The sequence below is a fragment of the Tinamus guttatus genome, unplaced genomic scaffold (genome assembly GCF_059628265.1).
Source record: "Tinamus guttatus ecotype Peru unplaced genomic scaffold, ASM5962826v1 Tinamus_guttatus_pri_ptg000048l, whole genome shotgun sequence".
Taxonomy (NCBI): domain Eukaryota; kingdom Metazoa; phylum Chordata; class Aves; order Tinamiformes; family Tinamidae; genus Tinamus; species Tinamus guttatus.
Window position 1 is genome coordinate 1,988,701 of NW_028288582.1, and position 23,423 is coordinate 2,012,123.

A 23,423-nucleotide genomic window follows, 5' to 3' on the forward strand; every position below is an offset into this window, starting at 1 on the left:
CCTGTTACTTTCTCAATACTTGCTAGGGAGTTGGGGAAACAGAGGTATCTGAGGGTCGCCCACTTGGCAGTAATTTGGAGATTGGGATTTTTTTTGTTCCACACTATTTTTTTACTGGAATGATTGACTGTGGTCTAACTGATGGGACAAACCAGTCTTCTCATATTTTTTCTTCTTCTTTGCCCAAAATATCTCTTTTACCTGAGGATAAGCCCTAGTAAAGAGATGTTTTTCTCCATCCTTTTCTCTCACTGCCCTCCTCTGGCTATGGCTTTCACCAATATTCTGGACTCTCTGATGATGGACTTCACTTACTTCTCTCTTCCTTTTCTCCTCAACCTCTCCTCCTCCCTCACAGTTCCTACTTGTGCTGGTGTCCTTCATAAGTTCATCTCACGCTAACCACTTGTGTGCCTTGGGCTTGGTGGCCTCAGGTCCTACAAGTGAATGTGATAAAGGAACCTCTGGACTTCTCACAGTTTCATGAGCTTCTGAGCCCTATGGGAGGGAATACATGCAAGAGATGATGTGCTGTCCTTCCCCACCTTGGACTTTTGGCCCCCTCTTTCATTCTGTCTCTTCCAAACACTGTTTTCCTGAGCAAGTTGCAGGGATTTATACTCGTTTCTCTTCGATCTTTCTGCTGCCTTCAAGTTATGTCATTCTGGGCTCTCCTTCTCCCCGTGCCCTTCACTCCACCGAGCTTCATCCCAGCACAGGCCTTTGTGGCCCTGTCCTCACTGTTGGTGTCTGAGGTCCCATGTGGTTTTCCTGCTGTTATTCACATACTCTTGATGCTGCTTGCTGGCCGAACACTCTCCTTGTGCCCTGCTGCAGCCTCCTAATTCTCAGACTCCCTTCACCTCCTTATTGCTGCTTGCAACCTCACCACGCGTTCTCCTCCTCACATGATGTAGACAGTTGACTGTTTTGGCAGCAACTTCATTTCACTTCTTTCCTGTGACTGATGCACTGGGAAGGATGAGCACAAAGCATGAAGAAGCAGGACATGAGACTGTCTGTGTCTTGTGCCCTTGACGTGGACGGGGTGACTTGGGAGGGAGGAAAAGGTGACAAATCTGCAAAGTCACAAGTGGCAACATGAACCTGAACGTTAAGAAGGGAGCTGCCTAGCACTGCGTTTTATGTTCGAAGGTTGGTCTGCACTGCACAGTACAAAACAGCATGAAAATGGCTTACATAGCTTTAAGTACCTATTGCACAAAGCTTTGAGAAACAAATTCACACAAAACATGGAGTCACATGCAAAATCTGGCTAAAAGGGGTGAAGGGAAATGTGGGAGCTCTGTGCTTCCACATCCGCAGAGTTTGTGGTACCCGCTGGAGAAAGCAGCTCCGCAGGACAGCAGGGATCTCTGCACAAGCATCCTCAGAGGGTGCCGAGCCCTGTGCAGGGGACACCACCAGGGAGGTGGCGTCAGCTCAGTACTGGTGACCTGGGAGGTTGTGGGGCAAGGACTGACCCTGCTTTTGGGTCCGTTATGGCCCAGAGATGCAAAATGGGTGGAGATGCAGCGGCCTGGTGTGGGATTGGTTTTTATCTCCAGTTTTGCTTAGCAACGCCAGTCCGGCCTCTCGCCTTGTGGTACCTCTTGTTTTTTCAAGCGTTTGTCAGCTGTTTCTGTGGCTGCAATTTCATGGTCTCCTGGATCTGGCAGGAGTGACACTGTTCCCCAAAGAAGCGGCCCTGCCTTCTCTGGCTGCCTGTTCCTGCACCGCCTCGGTCCTCCCTTTCCTAGGGCTACGTCTGCATTAGCTGCCAGGACAGCTCAAAGGCAGCGGATTTAGGGAGTGATAGAGCTGTGGGAGGACCTGCCGTCTGCACTATGGGTGTTTCAAGCTGGCTACTGGTGCTGATACCCATTAATGACCATGCATTAGCAGCTGGAGAGCTTTAGGTGCACTGCTGCACCTTAAATGTGCTTCCCCTTTTATCCCCACTCAAATGAGCTCAGTGCATTTGTTTTCTGTGATTGGAGCCCAAGAGGGAGAGGCCAGAACCATCCATTCACCTCCAGGGAGGTGAATCCAAAGGGCTCTCCTAACCCAAAGTCAACACAGACACCGGTGTCGACACGGCAGCTTGAAGAACCAGCCCCTGGAGCACATCAAAAGCAAAAAGGAGCTGGTTGTAGTTCGGACCATCCTCTGATCCGACGTGTGTTATCTTTTGTGCATTTGGGTCAAGATTTAAGAGGGGCTGAGGGCTGCTCATAAGCTACAGTAGGAAAGTGGATCTACTTTCTGGAAAGCACATTATATAGCTTTAAAAGGACTGTGAAATCATGGGCTGCACTGGCCACGGGCTCCTTGCAAGAGGGACCAACACCCACAATGAACAAAGTATGTACAGTGCACACTGCGATATACTGCACATAGCATGGGGATGGGGAGACCAGTTTCATCTGAGACCTTTCAGAGCTGCTGTAATGCAAACAGTCATGATCTTGTGAGGAACACAGGAAAGAGCATTTAATTATGCCCATAATGTCTGAGAGAGCCACTGTGCAGCGGGCTCGCATCCTTCCGAACAAACCCCATATTGTGAAGGGCTCTCTGAGTGCTTCCTTCTTCCCTTTCTCTCCACCTCGAACATGCCTGGAACGCCGTTTTTGCTCCGTTTTGCTACTAACATCTTTTTTTTTTCCTTCTGCGTCTGCATTTTTCCCCCGTCCCTCTCTCCACAACATGCCCATTGAAAACCCTAATTGCAGATCCCAGGCTGCAATTAGTTTGCACGCTGTATGAAGTTCGCTTCATTACGGCTCTTTTGGCTGCCGGACACGAACGGGCTTGGAAGCAGCAGCGCCTGGACAGGGCGCCGACCCTCTCTCCTCCGCTTGGGCTGGCACCCCGCTCCAAGGACTGCCATTCTGCTGTTTCCCACCTTTCCCATTTCCCTCTCCTTCACCCTCATATGGCGTTTTTTTTCCCCCCAAAGAAACTCCATGGCTTGTGTTCCAGGTTCCGCGGGAGCCGCACGGCACCGGGACGCGCTCCGCCGGCGCCGGGACCGAGGTGCGCGGCGCTTCGGTGGCCACCGCGCTCCGGGGGCGTCCGCTGGGCATCAGCCCCGTGCGGGGGGTTTGCCCGGCGACAGGAGCCTCCCGTCCTTGTCCTCCCTGGCGACAGGGGCCTCCCGTCCTTGTCCTCCTGGCGACAGGGACCTCCCGTCCTTGTCCCCCCTGGCGACAGGGGCCTCCCGTCCTTGTCCTCCCTGGCGTCAGGGACCTCCCGTCCTTGTCCCCCCGGCTCTTCCCATCCTAAGGGCAGGCCCGGGGGCTGGTGCTCGGGGCAGGCGGCTGCGGGGGGAACACGGCGAGGGCGCGGGGCGGGAGGAGGAGCGTCGCCCGCCGCAGCGGGAGGAGGAGGAGGAGGAAGGCGACCGCGGGCGTGGGGAGGCGGGCGCGGGGCGGGCGCGGCGGCAGCCGAGGAGGGAGCCGGGCGCCCCGCGGCCCATTCGCGAGCGGCGGCGGCAGCGCCGGGTGCCCCCGTGTCCCCCTGCCCGCGGCGGGACCATGAAGGCGAGCCCGGCGGCCGGAGCCGTCCCGGCGGCGGCGGGGCCGGGGCCGCCCGATGCGCGCTGGCGGGACAAGGGCGAAGCGGAGGCGGAGCGGCTGCGCACCCGCGAGCGCCTCGAGGCCACGCTGGCCGGCCTGGGCGAGCTGGACTACCTGCGGCAGCGGCAGGAGCTGCTCGTGCGGAGCCTCCTGCTGCGGCGGCCGCCGGGCGCCCGCGGGGAGCCCTCGGGCGAGGCGCCGCCGCGGAGCCTCGAGGAGAAGTTCCTGGAGGAGAACATCCTCCTCCTGCGCAGGCAGCTGGTGAGCCGCGGGGACCCCGCGGGGGGACGAGGCCGGGGAGGGTCCCAGCGCCGGGGGGCTCCGCCGCTCTCACCCCGGGACGCGCCGTCGGCGGCTCCCGCTTGGCCGGGAAAAGGGGAGAAGAGGAGGAAAAGGGAGAGGAGGAGGAAAAGGGAGAGGAGGAGGAAAAGGGAGACGAGGAGGAGGAGGAGAAGGCCACCCTGCCGTTATCTCCGCGCCGTCCCGTCCCAACTCCCGCTTCCATTCAAGGCAAAGAGCCCCGCTCCCCTTGCCTTGAATGGAAGTGCGGAGCGAGCTGCCGCCTGGTCCGCCCGGCACCGGGGCCCTTAAATCAAGGGATGCTTTTGTGGCCCGCGCGCTCTGGGTGGGTGGGAAGAGGCGGCGGGCGGCGGCAGCCCCGGCCCGGCGCTCCCGGGGATCCGCGCCCGGCGCCTTTGTGCCTGGCTCCGCGCTCGCCTTCTGCCAGCGACAAGTTGCACCGTGTGATTTATTATTCATTTTTTTTCTCTATTTTGCTTGTTAGCCTCTCGGCTCGGTTAATATAAGGGTTATTTCTTCTCATAAAGGATAAAAAAATGAACGATCTCTCTGGCTCGTAAAGGCTCGGCTGCCAAACAGCCGTAGAAAAGTACCGGGAATTATTGCTCCGAGATCAGGATTTGTGGTAGCACTTTAATCTGTGCACTTGACATTGCAGATCTGAACCAGATGCAGCAGCGCTCGCTGGGGGAGGGGAGGGGGGGACACGGCACTGGTGGCAGTAGGTGGCGCAGTGAGTTACCGCTTGAACCCGTCACCTCCGGCAGCCGGGCCGCGGTCCAGATCCCGCTTCCATCGGAAAGGTGGGAGAAGACTTGGATTGCCCCTCTGGTGCTCCAAGGACCGTGCGATGCCAGCGCATCTTTTTTTTCGACGGCCTCCCTAAATACTCCTGGCGATCACGTCCCCTTCGCCCGAGGACCGGCTCATCCCAAGGGAGACATTGTCCTTGGTTTAATGGGCTTCGTGCTAGTCCGCTTATTGAGCATCAAAACTCTTTGCAATGAAAGCAGCAGAGCACCGTTGGGTACTGATCAAACGAAGCACTTAAGAAAAAGAATAAACCTTCCCCCTGCTCTCCCGAAAGCCAGAACAATTGCAAAGTGTATCAAACTGGTGATGGATAAGCAAAATTATAATACACAGAGGGAAACTGATTGCATTGGCCGTGGGTTAATGAGCATCTTACAAAATCATTTCTTATTGCTTGTTTTGTACCATCAAATTACCTTCATAAATAGCTTTAAAATCCATCTCGCAGCAATTTAATACGATTATAATGGGAGAAGAGGAAGAATTATTCTTCCTTCCTGCTGCAATTGTAAAACTAATGAAGGGACTCTGATCCCAGCTCTGGGAATCTTCCTCTCTACATGGTGGAATATAAGCTTATAATGAGCCACGGAGCGAGGCGGTTCCCACACTGCAGACCCTTCTTGGCCGAGCTGCTTCAGCCTGTTGTGGGAACAGATGTGATCTTGGGCAACGTCAACGTGGCGGTGACAGTCCCATATTGCACGGGCGAAACTGTCCTTTCACTGGGTTAGCCCATGTCACACGAGCACGTCGGGTTTTAAAGTGGGCCATGCAAAAGATCCCATGGTTGGGACAGCCGTGTTCCTGCAAGGAGTGCTTTCCCAGCCATTGGTCTTCCTAAAATGTGGGGAATGCTCCTAGTGTCCAACTGGCTGGAAGAGGTTGGAATGAAGCACTCACATAGTTCTTCAGATAAATATTTGTCCAGAGTGTCATTTTAGATTCCCCCCCACCTTTTTTTTTTCTTTTTTAAGACCATTGACAAGGTGTTTATAGGATGCTGAGATGGAGAAAGCCTTTGGAGCCCCTTCGCCCCTGCTCCACCACCGACGGAGCTGATGTTGTTTGTCCTGTTGTTTTCTAGAACTGCTTGAGGAGGAGGGATGCTGGGCTGTTGAATCAGCTACAAGAGCTAGATAAGCAAATAAGTGACCTCCGGCTGGACGTGGAAAAAACGACGGATGAGCACCTTGAGACAGACAGCCGTCCAAGTTCAGGTAAGGCCACCCTTCGGCAAAAAGGGGCCTCCCTTGGTAGCTGGAATCAACCTCCCCAAAGTTTTCAGTACTGGAACAGTAAATGTCTATAGCATGTTCACACTCTGATAATTAGTGCCAACTAGGAGAGTTCAGCTACCACTGGAAAGGTTACTGTCTTTAGAGAATATATTCAGAAGAGTATTTCAAGCCTAATTAGATTTTTAGTGTTTTTTCCAAGGCCACCCACAACCTCAGTCGAAAAGTTCCAATTCTCCTGCATGTTAAGAAGGAGGTTGCAATTAAAGGAAGCACCAACAGTGGGAGAGAGATTTCACAGTTGATCTTACAGCCAGAAGGGAACAGTGAATCAAATAATCTGATGCCCCATATTTTGAATTTCATTCCATTCCAACTGTGGTGAATGCAATAGTTTATATTTAGCTGTGAGGAACCTTCCTGAGAGGCATCTAGACTTGTCCTGAAGACACGGAAAAGAGGAGACTCTGCCAACTAATCACTTACACTGTTAAAAATATTGCTTATTTCTGATTTGAATTTGACTTGTTCCAGCACTGATTTTGTATGCTTTTCTCCCATAGACTAAAGTCTTTTTTAGTACTCTCTGTTTTCTCCTTTTGGAGTCGCTATTTAGTGTAATACCCAACTTTTTTGATGAGCTAAACAGGTCAAGTTCATTAAGTCATTCATTTTAAGGCATTTTTCCCAGCTTTTAAATGGCTTTATGGCCTCCTTCCAATTCTTAGCTTTGCTTTAGGTGTGCTGGATTCCAGAACTAGACATCGTTCCAATATCTGCAGTACCAGTGCCATATAAACTGGTGAAGTCATTTCCCTACTGCTACTCATTAGTCCCTTTCTACATCCAAGAATCTCATTAGCTTTTTTTTTTTTTTTTTTTTTTCTCCTCCATATCATTAAACTTGATTGAACTGCTTTTCCATGTTGTCTAAGTCAGGAGTATTGCCCTTTGGGATGCATCTCCATTTTCTAGATATGCCCTGAATTCCTTTCTTCTACATGTATAATTTCAATTTTGACTTTGCTCTGCCACATTTTGCTTGTGTATAACCAATCTTCCAGGAAATTTAAATTTTCTATATCTGTTCATTCTTTACCATTCTCCTTTTTTTGCATTATCCACAAATATCATACTTACCTCCAGAACTTTGATGAAAATAGTGGATAGTATTTGGCCTAACATTTGGAAAATATTTTTGTAGTCAAGTAATAGCAGGAGAGTCTTTGTTGGAAAGTATAGTACAACATTAAATGAGTGGGCTGGCAAGTGCAGTATGGATCCATCTCGCTAAAATCTGACAAACAACTCCTGACCCCTGTGAAAGCTAAACAAAAAAAAAATTAAGATTTCATATGTTAACTACAGTGCTCCCCTTTTAAATGCCTTATTTTTAAACTGGATTCTTCACAGTAGTAAGGATATTACCAAATTGTGCACTATTTTTTGGATGACTGAATGAAATCCCCTACCTGATTGCAGTATAATAAGCCAATATAAACATCAACGTGACTGCGTTGCTAGGGGCACAAATTATAACGTTGTATAGACAGAGCTAACATAAATACAAATTCTTATTTTTATAGGGTTTTATGAGCTGAGTGATGGAGCTTCTGGATCGCTCTCCAATTCGTCTAACTCAGTCTTCAGTGAGTGTTTATCCAGTTGCCATTCTAGCACTTGCTTTTGCAGCCCTTTGGAGGCAACACTGACTATCTCAGATGGACGCCCTAAATCTGCAGGTATAGTAAAAGCAGGTCGAATACGTCATACTCCAGGAGGTGGCTTTGGAAATACTGCCTCAGGAGTACCTGGGTTGGATTAACCCTCCCTCCTTTCACTGGGTGTGCTGTGCTCTGAAAAGAATCCCGTGCCTATCATGCACATATGTCGTGGGGCAGGACCATTTCTCTTCCACCCCTCCAGCCCTACATGCGAATACGTCGCTCTAAACACACGAACGGAACACGTGAAAATATCACAGCTGCTCTACCCAGCAGAGGGCAGTGGTACATGCACACATAAACACATTAGTTGGCTAATTTCTCATAGTTTCCTTCAGAAATCGTTTTTTTATTATTAAGTAGGAACAAGGAAAGTTACTTATTACATAGCAACACCTATGTAATGTAGATGAGACTTGGTCCTCATTAACGTGATTGAGTAAGGTGCTAGCCACACATTTTATGTGACAGGGTGCCTATGAGTCTGTTTGCAGCAGCCCTTTTAGCATTTCTCGTGGTCCTCAACATACAGGTGACTATGCTGAGGTGTGCTCTGCTTTTATAGATTTAGACAAATAGCCATCATAGACAAAGAAAAAGCTTTTCCTCTCTTTGGCAAAGAGCCACTGAAATTTCCTTGACACTAGGCCCAAGATGCAAGTATGATTGTTAAATAGGAAGACCTCCTCTGTCTGTTGTCCTGAAAGGAGATGCAAACAGGACTGTTGATCAATCATTATTGGTTGAAGTTGCCATCATACTGAGTCAAAAGCCTTGGTTCATTCTGGGATGTGGAGAATACTCCTAACCATAATATCTCCAATTTCCATTCTGCTCTTCAAGGTTAACTTATAGTGAATTTTTGTGACTCAAGAACAAAATAATTCTTCTAACCTAGAAGTGGGAAAATACAGCCTTGGATGCATTCATTCTGAGATGCTGAGAACTCCTCTAATTTATCAGAGCAGCTTGAGGTAATTCAGCATTCCCTATTGTACGGTATTTATGATCTGCACAAACCATACCTAAAACAAAGACATGCACAAGGATTTCCAGCAGATTGTGTTTTCTTTTTCTGTATGCATTGTGAAAATAAAAAACCCTATTAAACATACTAGCCCACTTTTAGATGAATTTCACAAACCATCATGTTTTTGGCAGCACTTCCTAACTGTGACATAGAATTTAGGAAACACAGGGGAACTGTCAAGTTATCTGAAGGAAGTTCCTCTTCCTGTTCTTCCTCTCCTCAAAAGCCTGTTCTTCCTTTCCTGTCCTCCCAGCAGCACCATCACAATCAGCTGCTTTCATCAAAGTCTGTAGCACCTCTTTGAAACAGCTCTGTTAAGTGACAAGCACTGAATGTTCAAGTTTGTGTACCCTGGAGGAAGCTCTTGGGCCAAGCATAGAACACAGGACTGCAAGTGGTCCAGAGGATCATTTAGATTGCTCCCCTATCCAAAGCAAGATCAATTTGATCTTAGAGAAATAATAATCTAAGTTGCATGGATTGAAGCCCTGCTCCTAAGGTTTCTTGTTTCCTAGTAAATGTTGTAGCCTTTAAATCTGACTCATGCATCTCAAAAACCACTGGATTTCTCTTACAGAACTGTCTTTGCAGAGCCAGAGCTAGGATGTCAACTCTATTGACCTGCACTCCTTGTACTTATATGGACCTCAATGTCTTATAGAGGTGCTTGTGTAACCATGAGAGACCATGATAGATCTGTGAGTGGCTTGGGTGTAAAACAGGAAGCTCTTTACAATCTAGGCACAGTTTTAGAATAAATATAAATGCTCTCCTCTGGGCTGTGATTTTTATCTTTTCACCTATGTAGTTATGCTGGGACAAATCCTGCACAGATAGACCCTAAAAGAATAGTGGTGCATTTATCACTTGAACTGTGTCCCTAGATTCAAGGTTTCTACTGCTCAAGTAGCACTACTGTAGTTAACCCAGTATGCTGTACGTGTGAACGAGACCAGAGTCTTTGACAACATGTGAAAAACATAACAGGATTGTCATCAGGAGGATCTCTAAACTCTTCTAAAATGCCTTTCAGATCTCATAGGCTGGATGGATTATAATAAGGAAGGCCAACATGAGGACCAGACTGCAGGCTCTGTCTGTTGCTCTTTGTCCACACCGCACTCAAATTCCCTCGATGTCGTTGCAGATGTACATCCAAAATACCAGTGTGATCTGGTGTCTAAAAACGGGAACGACGTCTACCGGTACCCCAGCCCACTCCATGCGGTAGCTGTGCAGAGCCCCATGTTTCTTCTCCCGGTGACTGAAAACCCTCAGCGAGAAGAGGAGAGACTTGGCTGTGATATTAGCGACGTTTGTGTTGGGTCGGAATCGGACTCAGGAAAAGCAGCCAATACCTTTCTCCCACAGAGCTCCTGGCCCGCGTCGGGCCCTTCCGCCAGCAAGAGGATAGACGGTTACATCTTAAGCCTGGTTCAGAAAAAGACTCATTCCGTAAGGACTAATAAACCGAGGACGAGTCTCAACGCTGACCCCACCAAAGGGATTCTGAGACATGGAAGCATGTGTGTCAGGCAGCCCACCGCGGTGGTTTCGCACACCAATGTTGTGAACCTGAAGAATTCGAAGCAAGTGTGCTTGCATTCCGGTGGGACAACCGCTGCGGACACTGCGGTGTTCTCTCCGGCAAAGCAGAGGCCGAAGGAATCAAGTGGCGAGCAGCTGGAGAGTAGGAAGATGCCTTTGCCGGCAGCTTTCCCACCCAGCGCAGGGAACGAACTTCCAAGCAAGCGGGGCGTCAAGCCAGTGCCTCCAGAGCTAAGTCAGAACATGGTAGCTCCAGCGGGGGACATCCCCAAGGAAAACAGCCAGCTCTTCACCACGGCTCCCAAAGAGAGCCCAGGCAAGACAGTGGTGTTGCAGTCGGAAAATAAAATGAATCAGCCTCCCAAAAAAGTCCTGCTGAAGAGCAGCTTGCAGGCGGCTCACTCCACATCTTCTCCTCCCGTTGAGGAGAGGCCTTCCCTGGATTTCAAAAGTGAGGGCTCTTCCTCACAGAGCCTGGATGATGGGTTACTCGTGAACGCCCAATACATACCGGCCCAGCAGCAAAGCATTAAGCTCCACAAAGGCACCAAAAACGTCAAAATTTTGAAAAGTTCCACCTTGAAACACAGGCCCCATCTCGTCAACGGGCTGGAAAATGGCTCTCAGACCTTGAGGGAGAAAAACAAGCCAGTCAGCAAGAAATGTCGCTTTCCTGAGGAATTGGATACAAATAAGAAACTGAAAAAGCCCTCTTCAAGGGGGAAGAGAGGCAGTGGGTTGCCACCAGAGTCCAGCCTCCAAAGTAGGCCGTCTGGCCTACATAAATCCGTAATCCGGTCCCATGGACATGGCCGAGAGGTCGTGGTGGCCAAACCTAAACACAAGCGGGCCGACTATCGCCGGTGGAAGTCGTCGGCAGAGATCTCCTACGAGGAGGCCCTGCGGAGGGCGAGGAGGAACCGCAGAGAAGGCGTTGGAGTCTACCCACAAGTCCCCCTGCCTTACGTGAGCCCGTACGCCTACGTAGCAAGTGACTCGGAGTACTCGGCCGAGTGCGAGTCCTTGTTCCACTCCACCGTGGTGGACACGAGCGAGGACGAGCAGAGCAATTACACCACGAACTGCTTTGGAGACAGCGAGTCTAGCCTGAGCGAGGTGGAATTCGTAGGGGAGAGCACTACCACCAGCGACTCGGATGAGAGCGGTGGTCTCATTTGGTCTCAGTTTGTCCAGACTCTCCCCATTCAAACGGTCACGGCTCCAGAGCTGCATGAAAATGCAGCGAAGGCCTTTGTCAAAATCAAAGCCTCCCATAACCTCAAGAAGAAAATCCTTCGCTTTCGGTCGGGCTCTCTGAAGCTGATGACAACGGTCTAGTGAAGTGACTTGGTGGAATATAGCTGTTTCTGCTTTTGGAAGCAAGGTGCTTTTGTGTACATATTTTCACAGATTTGTTTTTTATATATCTATACAAATATTTAAAACTTAAGGTAAATTATGTCACTTGTCTTCTGAACTTGGGTGGATACTAGTGCCTTTTAAGTGAAAATAAAAGACGATTATACTCGTTTTAAAAAAATAACACTGCCGTTTCAGTGGTGAACAGCCTCCAGTGCATAGTATCAGAGGGCTTTGAAAAAAAAGTTAATGTTGCCAAGAATTAATATTCCTAGATTTTCAGTGCTGGGTCTTTTGCAGGATATCAACAGTGTAAGGTCATAGGTTTTTAGGGAAAAAGAGGGAGGGAGTGTGGGTGGTCTTAATGTTTTTGCTTGTCCCTTTCTGCTGCTCCTGCTGCCACATCTTGAATTTGTTCCTCCAGACAGTCTGGCCTGTTTTTTCCTTTTCTGATTCTCTTCTTGAAACTTGTCCTCGTCCACCCTCAACCTTCTCCCACAAGGAAAAGTCTCCTGTTCAATCTGTCTCTAAGGTTAAACTGCCTTCTCTGGAGTGCACTCTGCTCCTATTTCCTGGGAGTCCCAGTGTGGACTGTGGTGTTGATCAGAAAAAACTGTTGGAGCAGCTGACCAAGGCTTAGTAACTTCAGTATATTGTGTAAAACTGCCTTTTTTTAAAAAAAAAAAATGCATGTCATGTGCATGAGTATCAGTAGTTTTAATATTCCTGTTGATGTCCAATTTACTGTACATCATCAATGGCTGTTTTTATATATATATATATATATATATCATTGTGTAAATTAATATAACACATCATATGCTGTAATAAACAGTCTGTTTTAATAGTTTTTAAAAGTTTGTTGCATTGGTGCAGACCCAGTTGATGGTTTTATATCAGTGTTGTCACCACTTAGATATCTCTTTAATGTGGCCTGTTAACATTTCCATGGAATTTAGTCATGCAGGAAATGTAGCAAGTCTAAAATGTTGCTGTGGCTTGTGCTTCGAGGGAGCTGGATAGTCATGGCTCCTCTTGTTTTTCTAGTAACTTGCGTTTTTTAATGGGCAGGATGGGATTTGGGAGCTGAGAGACATCTTCAGGTTGTTGTGTATGGGCAGCTCGTGTTTCGGAGCAGATGGAAATGTAATATTAATCCTGCTTGCAAGGAGGGTCCTTGCAAACTTCGGTTGGGACAACTGAAGGGCAGATGGCAGGTTTCTGTAGCCAAACAGATCTGTGTAATGCAGCAGGTGTTCCCCGAAACAACCAGTAAATGAATCCCCCAAAGCGGTATAGCCTGGAAGCTGGGCTGGGTAGAGCAGAGTGTAGACCTGCTCTCCGTGATGCCCACTTCAGGCATGGTGGCTGGCAGGGTAGCTCTGGCATCCATAAGGAAGTGTTGGTCTTCTGCTCAACTCCGTCTTGCAGGTCTCTGGGTGCTCCTTGACCCTGCCAGTATTTGTTGATGTAGTGGAGGAGGAGCAGAAACGGTGCTTGGTTCGTCCTGGGTTGTAGCTAGTTGGCTGCTGTTCTTCCGTAGCTGCTTTCCTTGCCTTAACTACGTCATCATGATGATGGCTGAAGTTTACTTCCATCTTTTAATCTGCACATTGCAGTGGATCCCTTCCTATAAAATTTCCCCCCTGTATTTTTTCGCTTTTATAATGGAGGAACATCAGTTTCTGTAAAGATTCATATGATATGATCAGAAGGTTCTGGATCCAGTGACCCAGAAAGTCCTTACAATCCCATCACCCATGACAGAGCCAAAGCTGTAGCTCGCCCTAGCTCTTCTTAACTCTCCCATTGCTTTACTTATGGAAGGCCATGCTTCACTAACATTTTTATATCTATATCTCCCCACTACATACACATGCACATATATATTTATAAAAATAATTCCTCCAAGAATTACTGGGCATTGGCTGCTGCAACGTAGAGAAGAAATGCGTGCTGTTAAACAAGCCATTGCTGAGGCTGTTCGGGAGCTTAATACATTCCCATCAATAACTGACGGGTGTTGTATCAAACAAAGGGAACGTCAAGAAGCTTGTCAAAGTGAGAAGCTTCTTTCCAAGAATGTCTCTTAATCATGCCACACGATCTCTCTTAGAACAAGACAAACACGTGCAAATCCCTGTAAATCTCCTCAGAGCTTTAGCAGAATAATAGCAAGGGGTCTGCAGAAGAGCACTTGGTCTCTGTGGCCATGAAGGAATTGCTGCTGGGAGGACAAACTGACTGGGGGCTTTGGAATGATGAGTTTTTATTGCAGTGCTGTAGCATATTGTCTCATACCAGCTGAAGGAGGCTGGTTTCCAGAAGTGTGTTGCTGAATAGCTCCTTTTTAGACAATTGAATAAAAGGAAAAAGAGGAAGAAAATAACCATCCCAATGTTGCTGCGAGTGTATCAGCTGCAACCACCACATTCTGCAATACTCTCATGGAATAGCTTAATGCCAGATGGGGAAATGCGCTGATGTTATCTCTGTCTTAATTGCATTTGGGTGATTTCAGCTTGGGGAAGGAATTTTCCTTTTCTTACAGGATTTAGGTAAGCATCCAGAATCCTTTAGCTAGGCCCAGGTTTTTCTTTCTCCCTTCCCCCTTTCTTTTTTAAATAAAAGATCTTACAGTGCTGGAAAAGCACTTGGTAGGGTCCCAGTGCACAGTCTCTATTACCTTCTCCGGCTCCGATTTAGGAAGCACAGCTACCTTAGTAATTTTTTTTTCAATGTTAGGTCGAAAAACATCTGTTAATCTTGGAGACCAGTTAAATATTTGGCACTTCTTTAAGCTACCTGGCTTTCCACCTCCAGCGTCTGGAGTCCTTGCCAATGTATTTCTCATAATATTCATGTTTTAATTATCCGCACTGTTTATGGCAGTCTTTGGAAGTCTGGAGCCGTCTTTGGTGCACAGGGGCCTATTTCAAGGTGGAGGCAGATTGTGATGGGAGTTTCGGGGTTATTTTCCCCCTGCTCCATATATAACTGAGCATGGCCAAGTACTGAAGGACACGCGCAACTTGATGAGCAAGAGCCGTCCCTTCCAGCTGGATTCCCTGCATGTTGGATTTTATAGTGCAGATGTCCATCTCTGAGCACCTTCTCCCCCAGCATGCGAATTGGCATCCCGTAGGCTCGGGGCTGCTCTCCTCTGAGCAGTAACGGGGCTGTCTGCTTTCCAGCGGGGTTTTTTTGGGTCTGTCTCTTGCTTGGTGACCCCGGTCACCAGCTGCAGGCCGAGCTGTGTCTGCCGTGCGTGGGGTCAGACGGAGGCCCTGGCGTCGTGCCCAGGCGTCCCGACCGCGCAAGGCCCCTCTCGCGGACCTCACACTTGTCATAAGAAATGCGACGTGTCCGTGGCCCAAGGACGTGGGGACAGCTGGGGTGGAAGGAAGCTGGCAACAGAGAGCCCCAGAAATGGAGTGGTCTGATCCCAATTCATCTGTATTTCCAGGAGGGGCCTCGTCCTGGGGCTTCGGAGGGAATCTGTCCATCTTTCTACTTTCGGCCCAGGGTTCATCCTGGACAAGGACTCACAAAGATTCTCCAGAACAGAGGCCTATGCATTTGCACATCCCAAATCTATTTGTTTGCTGACTCTGAGAAAGGTCCAGAGCTCCTCCGGTGGCAGCCTGTAAAGCAGTCCCTGGGGTCCCTCATCCCTTTTTTCCAGGAAGGACAGCAAAGGTTTTTATTAGCTGTGATTGTCCACCCAGCAGACAACTCTTTACACCAGCGATGGCTTCCCTCCAAAATGTGATTTTTTTTTTTTTTTTACACAGAAGGGAATGAGGACACTAACATTTTGAAGAAACAGAAACAGGTAAGGATGTTTTAAATATCTGACTTCAACATCCAGTAAATACTTTTGGAGCAACTAACCATAATATACACAACTGAGCTGCTAGTATATATATATATATACATATATATATATGTATATATATACAAGGAACCATTCTCAACTCCTTGCAACGTAGAGCAAAATGCATTTTCCAGTTCCCGTGCAATACACAGAAGGAACACCAAGACTGCAAACCAATAGAAACAATTTGCAAAGCTCAGGTCTAGCTTCAAGTCTACTTTTTCCCCGAATTTGTCTCAACTGTATTGAGACCCCTTGTGTGGCTTGATTTTTTTAGGACAAAATTTTATGGATTAAGAACTGCAGTGAAAAACAGTGTTGTGAGGTTTAATGATCCCCAAAGGCTAGAATGAGGGGAAACAAATGGAAACAAATAGATCAGTTTAAAAGGGATAATAGAAAATATTCATTTTTTAAAGCAAGTGGTGAACTTTTGGATTTGGCTGTTACAGGATGTGGTGGGGAAGATACCATATCAACAGGTACGAAGAAGTTAGACAAATTCATAGTTTACAAGTATTCTAGTGAACAGGTTGGGATGATGTGTGCTCTAGCATCCCATGACTGTGGATAGTCATGATAGTCTGGCCATGATAGTGGCCAGGCTTATGTGCTTGCCCCCAAAAATGGTCTTTTCTGCCACTGTCGAAGCCCCATTAGAGATGTGCTACTGCACTGACCTTGTAGACCTTCTCATGCATTGCTGTGATCATGGATATTTCTGTGATCTTAGTGTAACTAATGTGAAGCTACACATTTTAAGTGTAGCTTCAGGTGAAACCTTGATGATCTCTAGCTTGAAGAAAGAGAATGACAGAGCAGTGGGCATCTAGTGCCTACTGTGTAGGGGCTTAAAGAAGTTTTATCTCGTGACTGTGTCTACATTGATGCTGTCCTTTGGAGCAGTGGTGCAGTCTGGAAGTGAGTCCTCATTGGACTGCAGAGCCATTTTGGTGTGAGCAAACTAGACGTCTGTAGGGACGTTAAGCCAGATGTGCTGTTCCAAGGCCACAGCAAATGTGCACCTACCTGGACTGGGAACATAAGAGCCTGAACCAGCCCAACCTGAATGTGCAGGAGACATTTGCTGCAAGTGACATTGGGGACCAGACTAAACCTAGACTGAAGTAAGTACCTGAACTGAGTATATTGTACTTGTAGGAACCTCAGTTTGGATCAGTTTCTGTCAATCCACATAACTTGCTAATGTAAACAGAGCCTCTAATTTAATGGCCTTTCTTTTCATGCTCTTTTCCTTTAAGATTAATAAAATATTACCATTAATAGTTTGATTTCTCTCAGCCAAGACCTGAAAATCTGGCTTTTTTTCCTTTTTTTTAAAGAAGTTGAAGTTGAAAGTCTCTGGAATGAAGCTGTTCATGACAGTAATGAAGGAAAATCTGCATGATTTGGAGTCAGATCTCATGATGCAGTAGTTTTGCAAACAAATAAGTGTTTCTCCCCCAGAAAGAGGTTCAAATCTTGTGTTGTCTAGGACAGGAGCCTGGATATTAGGAATGATCTGTATTCACTGCGTTGTAACAGATATGCTCCCTGGATCACTATGCACCTTGAGAGTGCAGTATCTTCAGAAATGGGATTTTCTGGAGAAGGTAGGAGGGAAAGCACGAGGTATGGAGATGAGAAGGAACTAATCAATCTTAATCTTGGAATTACTTATGCAGGAAGTGCTTAAAACATGTGATAAGGGCATTCTGACTCAGCAAAGCATTTCAGCACATGCTTTGGATGCTTTGTGGTTGGGGGTGAGTTAAGCACATGCAAGGAGGGCTGGTGGATCAAGGTCTCTAGGCTTGTCTTTGCAAGCGTCCTAGTGAAATGCCTGTTTGTGCAAGCTCTCCCAATGACTTCTATTGGATAATGCTGGAAGAACTCTTTGATGGCATCAGGCTTCAGTCAGACCCTGTACAGAGAAGCTAGTAGTCTGAACTTGGGAGAAATAATACTTCGAGTCTGTGCTTTAAGCAATAATAGAAAAAAAGTAGTCAGAGATGCATTTTTTTTGTGCGTGTGTATTTGAGGTGACTGAGATAAGTAAGAGTAAATGTGCTCATGCTCTGCATCAATGGTAGGTATTCATCTAAGACTTGGGAACTGCGCTGGAGGAAGAGGCAAAATAGCCCTTTCTTCATCACTTTCTTCCCTTGGACGTCCTGGTAGAGGTGGGAGATGGATCCAGGTAGGTGAGGGCAGATGTAGGCACCAAATCAGTAGTGCCTCTCTGGTGATGGGTACTGGTTCCTCTGGACCCCTCATTGAGCTTCAGGGAGCACCACCATTCATGTACTTGGGCAATCTGGTCAAGTCCTGGTTTGGGGTGTGGGATTATCAGCAAAAGAGTGGGATTTCTAGGCAGCCCAGACCTGGGGGTCTAAGAGAGCTAAGAAAGGTGGAGAGGGTGGCTTTGCTTGATTCCATGGAAAGCTGCTTCATTTCAAGATAAAACCCTCAACCAAGGCAATGGGAGAAGGTAGGGGAAGGGTTAAAAGTTTGTCTTCTCTTCCCAGACACATTATTTACACTGGGTTGGTTTCCTTTTGGAAGGGCCCGCTGTAAAAGGAGACATTCCCAGCGTTTCTGCGGGTTAGACCTATATCACGTTACAGTGCTCGTTCCTGGACTCTCCGCTGACACCATTTCCTGAGGTTGCTCTTCTCTTGGGAAGCAGAACTCAGGGAAGTGCAGGATTCACTGAAAATCCAGACCCTTGGAAGGCAAAAGCACAATGATGCCCTTTATTTTCTAGACAGAAGGTCAGTCCTTAATGCTGTGTCACGTTCCGTGTCTCCCGGTGCAGGGCAAAGTCTGGGAAAGGAGTGGGAGAGGGAATCCATCCGGCTCTGATAAGAGCCCAGTCTGTAAATCCTGTTGGAGCAGCTTGCAAGGTCCATGGCACCAAACTCAGGAGTGACCAACCACGTCGTGCAAGCAGGACAGTGCTGGTTAGTGACCTGGATATCCAAATCAGTGCTACTGCTCAAGCCACCTTCATGCCTCCAGGCCATTGCAGACACCATATTAATCCTGATAAGTGTTTCTCTCTCTCTTTTTTTCTCCTGTCAAACACCTCATGATAGTGTTTTCCTTGACATTCAACCGCTTAGAAAAGAAGGAAGCTACCGTCTTCTCACCTGCAACACATCCATGTTTTATAGGAGTCCCCTGGCAGGCAATATGGAACAACGCATCAAAACACAACTCCATGCTGGATGACCCCCAAAGCAACCCCCTATCTGCACAGTCCACAGCTGCCCCAAGATGCCAAGATGCCTTGGGCTATCCAAATCAGTGCCAGATGGGTGGGATGATCAGCATCCGCCAGCGGATGCAGATGCTTAGGGTGAAGCTGCTCCACAGTGGGTGGTCAAGGAGGATGCTCATGGCAGGTCAAGCCTGGCAGAGGAGGAGCAGCTGGACACTCTGTCTCCCTCTCCTCCCCCTAGATTTCATTTCTTCACTCGTGGGATTTGGGAGTGATGGACTGGTTACGTGTGTTTGAGAAGGGGCTGATCTGTGCTGCTGCCCTGTCGAGGCTCTGTTTTCACCCCGACAGCCCATTCTGGTTAGAGGTGATGGGGCTTTGCTGCAGGCTTCAGCTCCTGCAGCCTTGGGCACTTCTGAGAGCCTTGGACCAGCGCCTGGGAGCAAAGCTGGAGCCAGGGTGGATGCAGAGCTGCTGGGGCCTCTCCCTTCCTCTGCCTTCTTCTCTCTTCTTCCACTTGCTGCCCAAACAGCCCACCAGGTACCACCTCTCTGGGGGTGGGGTGGTGTCTCAGAGACCAAGTGTTGGAAGGAAGCACCCTCAGAAATGCTTATTATTGTTGTTAAGTGATAAGTTCCTTTTTGTAAAAAAAAAAAAAAAAATCTCTTTGCCTTCACTTTTGCCATGGGCATAGTGGCCTCTGCTGTGATCTTCCCTGCTTTCTTTGCCCTGTTTTAATCTCTGGTAAGACTTTCTGCCCTTAAAGGACAGGGTTAGCCCAGCAGGTTTTATTACTGAGCCACTGATTTGTGATTCAGAGCATGTGTCTTTCACTCCAGGAGCTGCTGCAGACTCCCACCGTCATCCTGGATAGGTTGTCCAGGCTCAGGCACACGTGGTTTTGGAGACCAAGCTGCCCTTCAGATGTCTCCTTTCCCAAGGAGGTACCTGGGGAAATGTATCTTCCTTTGGGGATCTGTGGGTTCGTGCATATGTGGGTTTGGTGCAAAAGAAGTGGATGTGCGAGATTCAGGTGTTAGTGCTCAGACCAGCTGTCCACAGTGTGGGGCAGCGGTTAGTTTTAGGTAGGGCTGCTCTGGTCCTGTGGCCTGAAGGTCATTATGTGGACCTGAGCACATTATGTGGACTTCTGCATGGCATCTCCTCTTCTGACCTCATGTGAAAGGAATCCAGTTTTCACACCATGAGACCACTGAACAGCATGAAACAAGTGTGGAAAGCGTAGTTGAGAGACCTCAAAAGCGCCTTCTTAACTGGGCCTCAGTCAGTGATGTGGACACGCTGAACCTTGTTCCCTTTGCTACTCGTCACCAGTAAAGCAGGGAGTGCTAATGTACGTTCTCCGTCTTGCTGATTCTGATCTCAGGTCGCTCAGCTGTGCGGGGGATCCCTGTGGCTTCAGAGCACTGCATTTAGGTTAGGTCCATTATACGAGCATGACATTAGCACTGGATTCTGTATCTGGAGACGGGTGAGCAGAGAGCTGAGCTTTCCTTTTGATGTGTTTTCTGCACTTTATCTTACTAATTTCTCAACACCAAAGTCATGATATGAACAGGAAAGAGAGCAAAAGAAGGGGAATTAAGTCACCATTGCTATTTTGTCAATAATTTCACTTGGGGAAGAAAGCAAAAGGCTGTTGATCTTGCTTAAGAACTTGCCATGATATTCATCTAAAAACCTAAATGACTCACTGATCTATAGTTAATGGGGGTTACAGCATGGACAAGGGGAAGGAGAAAGCTGTGGAGCTGGACAAACTGTAAGAGGTCCTTTCAGGAGAGGCTGCTCGCTTTGGCTGCCAGATCCTTCTTGTTCCTGTTGATTGATTCTGTGAGACTGTTTTCCTGGTGGTCAAAGCTGCTTTCAGAAACCACTCGTGGTGTGCTGATGAAAAGGCCAGCTTTGTGAGTAAACATCCTAATAAGCAGGTCTTGACAGATGGTTTGTTGCTGAAGCCCCATGTAACCTTAGAGCTGGTGCTAGTGTCGCCCACAGATGTTTCCCTGGTGGATTTCCCCATAGTGTGCTCCAAAGCTCTCCACTTTCACAGCATTCCCGGCTGCATCCAAAGCAGGATCCTCTTGTCCCTGACGCTTTGTCCATGAACACGGCGAGAAATGTCCCGTGTTACCTGAAGCGGATTGAGAAACCCTTCATATACTTTTAAGTATCCTTCAGCTCCTTTTATTTTGGTATGGACTCCGTCTTTCTAAAATCTGTCCTCTTCCCGCCATGTTCTCTAGCCAGTTGTAGAAAAAAATCATGTAGACAAATAATTTTTCTCAGCAAACCTCTTCTTCTTACCCCAATCCCTTTGGCTGCAAGCCTGCTGAATTGGATGTAGCCCTGGCCCACGACACTGTAGTCAGTCTCAGTATTGGATGTATAATCTGCAGGCATATCAAATATTTCCATTAGAAGCTGATGGATAAATTGCAGAGGTTTTACCATATTGTGCTCCCTTGGGGAGTTTCTGGGACTGTAAGACAGTTCATATCATCTGACTTTCAGATGAGCAATTTAGACTGAACTGATTTGTATATCCCTGCAGTATTTGTCAGTTAGGGCAGGCCCTTGTGTTTCTGGGGTTATTGAAGAAATACAGCTCTCCATCTCCAATATCTTCCTGAAGAGCAGCCAGACCAGGATCCAGCAGCAGAGGGAACTGCCCCAGCAAGGGTGTCCACTAGAAAGACAATTCTGCTTGGGGAAAAGTTTGGCCTTGATGAAATTAGGCTGAATTCACTTGGCTGAATCAGAGCAAAGCACAAGCAGGTGGAAATTCTGCCAAAGGGAATAGTGTGCCAGCTTGTGTGGTGTTGTGGCTCTCCTCCTGCTCCAGTGTTTCCTCCCTGAGATGGTCTAACATCTGGGGTGCCCCAGACTGAAGTGTGGGAGCCCTGGAATCCCCTTGCGCGAGGCAGCCTGTTCGGCTGCCCCAGGGCCCAGGAAACCGGAGTGGTGGAGGAACCAGATGGGTGACCGGGCAGGAAGCTCAGCAGGTTTCTGATGTTGGGAGCCCTACATGAGTTTCATGGGAACCCGGGCAAAATTGAGTCACCTTGTTGAGATTTTGCTGAATTTGTGAATTCCTCTGAAATGCTGTTTTGCCTGAAACCCTTCTGAGCAGGTGCAGTATCTTCAGCTATCTTTTGAAAATGGAGACAACGCTCCATTGCTCTGTGCCTCGCTGCCGCGGTCTGCTGAGAGTCAGAGGCGCTTGTCCTTGCCGAGCCCCTGCCAGCACTCGCGCTCTTGAAGTGGTGTCGAGGAGGGAGGATATGGGAACTTGGCAGTGACTAGGGAGGGATGCTGGCAGGCTATCCCAATCCTTAGAAAATCATTGTGTTCTCCTCATTACGCTATACCTCATTCACCCACTCTCTCTTGTCCTATGGACTATAAATTCCCCGTATTAAATTAATTCCCCAAGTTCTCTCTTTGTTTTCACAGCCTCTAGCTGAGTTTCCTAGGTGTAACCCTAATATAAACAGTGAGGAGGACTGCTCTGTCCTGCTGTAAACCACTTCTGAGGATATTCTCTCTAATTCTCTTCCTCGTTTAGCGTTGTGTCATTAAAAGGCGTGAGGCGGTTAATTGGAGGCTTACGGCTTTTGCGGCTGATGCAAACCAGTGCGTGCGTAATTGGCTTGCTGCAAACGCTCAGGTGAAGGATTTAAAAGAAGAGGGTGAGTTGAGGAGGGGAGGCAGGACGCAGATGGCCACGAGCAGAAGGCTCCCTGCAAAAGGTCGCAAGAAAAGGTTAGCGATAGGCTTGCCCCGAAGCTGGGAAAGAAGAACCTAATACCTGGACAACTGGTGGAGAGCCTGGCTAGACTGCGGCTTTGTTCCCCAAAGGGGGCTGCCGCTGCCGCCGAGGCTCCGACATCAAAGCTCTCATAACAAAACACGCCGGAGATCGGTATCGCCCAGCCTGTGGCACTGGCGGGAAATGGATTGGTTGACAAGTCAGAGGCCCTTTCTGGGCAGATGGCTGGCTAGGAGTCACTCGCTGCTTGCAAAACCTCGGAAAGAGCCTTTAATCTGCGTGCGATACAGTGTGTTTTAGCGAGCATCGAGATGGTTATCTCGGCCGCATTAGTCACCGGGAGAGTCTGCTCGCTGCCTCTCCTCTCCCTTACCTTAGCTGCAGGTTTCTTCCCCTGGTTTTGGGGGTGCAGGTGAGCTGAAGCCTGTAGGATTTGTTGGACTTTTTCTAGTTTTGGCAGGGAAATGCTCCAGGGGTCCTATTTCTTGGTAACACTTTGGGGAATGTGAGTGTTTAGTACGGGGGCTTTGCGTTCGCTGTGGTGGACGGTCAGAGCCTCGCCTGGGGAGCCGTGCTCTGAAAAGGCTTATCGTGCTCCTGAACAAATACTTCTGTCTTGAAAATATTAAATATTAAATATTAAATATTAAAATATTAAAATAACAACTACAAACCTGAGCTTCTCCCAGCTCTATGTTAAATGCCTTGCAGTGCTGAAGGTAAACAGGATCAATCCATCATCCTCCCTGGGATGCTCTAATGGCAGCCCATGAATCAAGCCCGCCTTTCCGAGGTCATTTTTGTCTGCCTTTGGCAGTGCAGGGAAACTAAACTGGGACCTCGCTCCGCTTGTGCAGGCTGAAAAGTGCAAGGTTGGGTCTGGCAGAGTGCATTCATTATGGGGAGGCATTGTAAATATAGCTGTATTGGCAAGGTC

At 48.1% G+C, this 23,423-nt stretch overlaps 1 protein-coding gene across 4 annotated transcripts; it reads left to right on the plus strand.

The window, feature by feature from the left end:
• The first annotated feature begins 3,445 nt into the window (after positions 1-3,445).
• Positions 3,446-12,450, plus strand: DACT1 (dishevelled binding antagonist of beta catenin 1). Of its 4 annotated transcripts, none has more exons than XM_010225503.2 (4): positions 3,446-3,842; positions 5,782-5,914; positions 7,519-7,674; positions 9,720-12,450. In XM_010225503.2, the coding sequence occupies exons 1-4, from the start codon at positions 3,540-3,542 to the stop codon at positions 11,570-11,572; spliced, it is 2,445 nt and encodes an 814-aa protein (XP_010223805.2). In that variant the 5' UTR covers positions 3,446-3,539; the 3' UTR covers positions 11,573-12,450. The 4 variants fall into 4 exon arrangements, with proteins under 4 accessions (XP_010223805.2, XP_088395362.1, XP_088395357.1 ...); XM_088539236.1 differs by having other exon boundaries at positions 9,834-12,450; XM_088539231.1 differs by having other exon boundaries at positions 7,519-7,581.
• The last annotated feature ends 10,973 nt before the right edge of the window (positions 12,451-23,423 follow it).

Excerpts from the sequence above, each read along its gene's own strand:
- DACT1 (XM_010225503.2), top strand. The coding sequence starts at position 3,540 with ATGAAGGCGAGCCCGGCGGCCGGAGCCGTCCCGGCGGCGGCGGGGCCG. Across the intron at positions 5,915-7,518 it reads AGACAGCCGTCCAAGTTCAG|GGTTTTATGAGCTGAGTGAT; the intron begins GTAAGGCCACCC and ends TTATTTTTATAG. Across the intron at positions 7,675-9,719 it reads TGGACGCCCTAAATCTGCAG|ATCTCATAGGCTGGATGGAT; the intron begins GTATAGTAAAAG and ends AATGCCTTTCAG.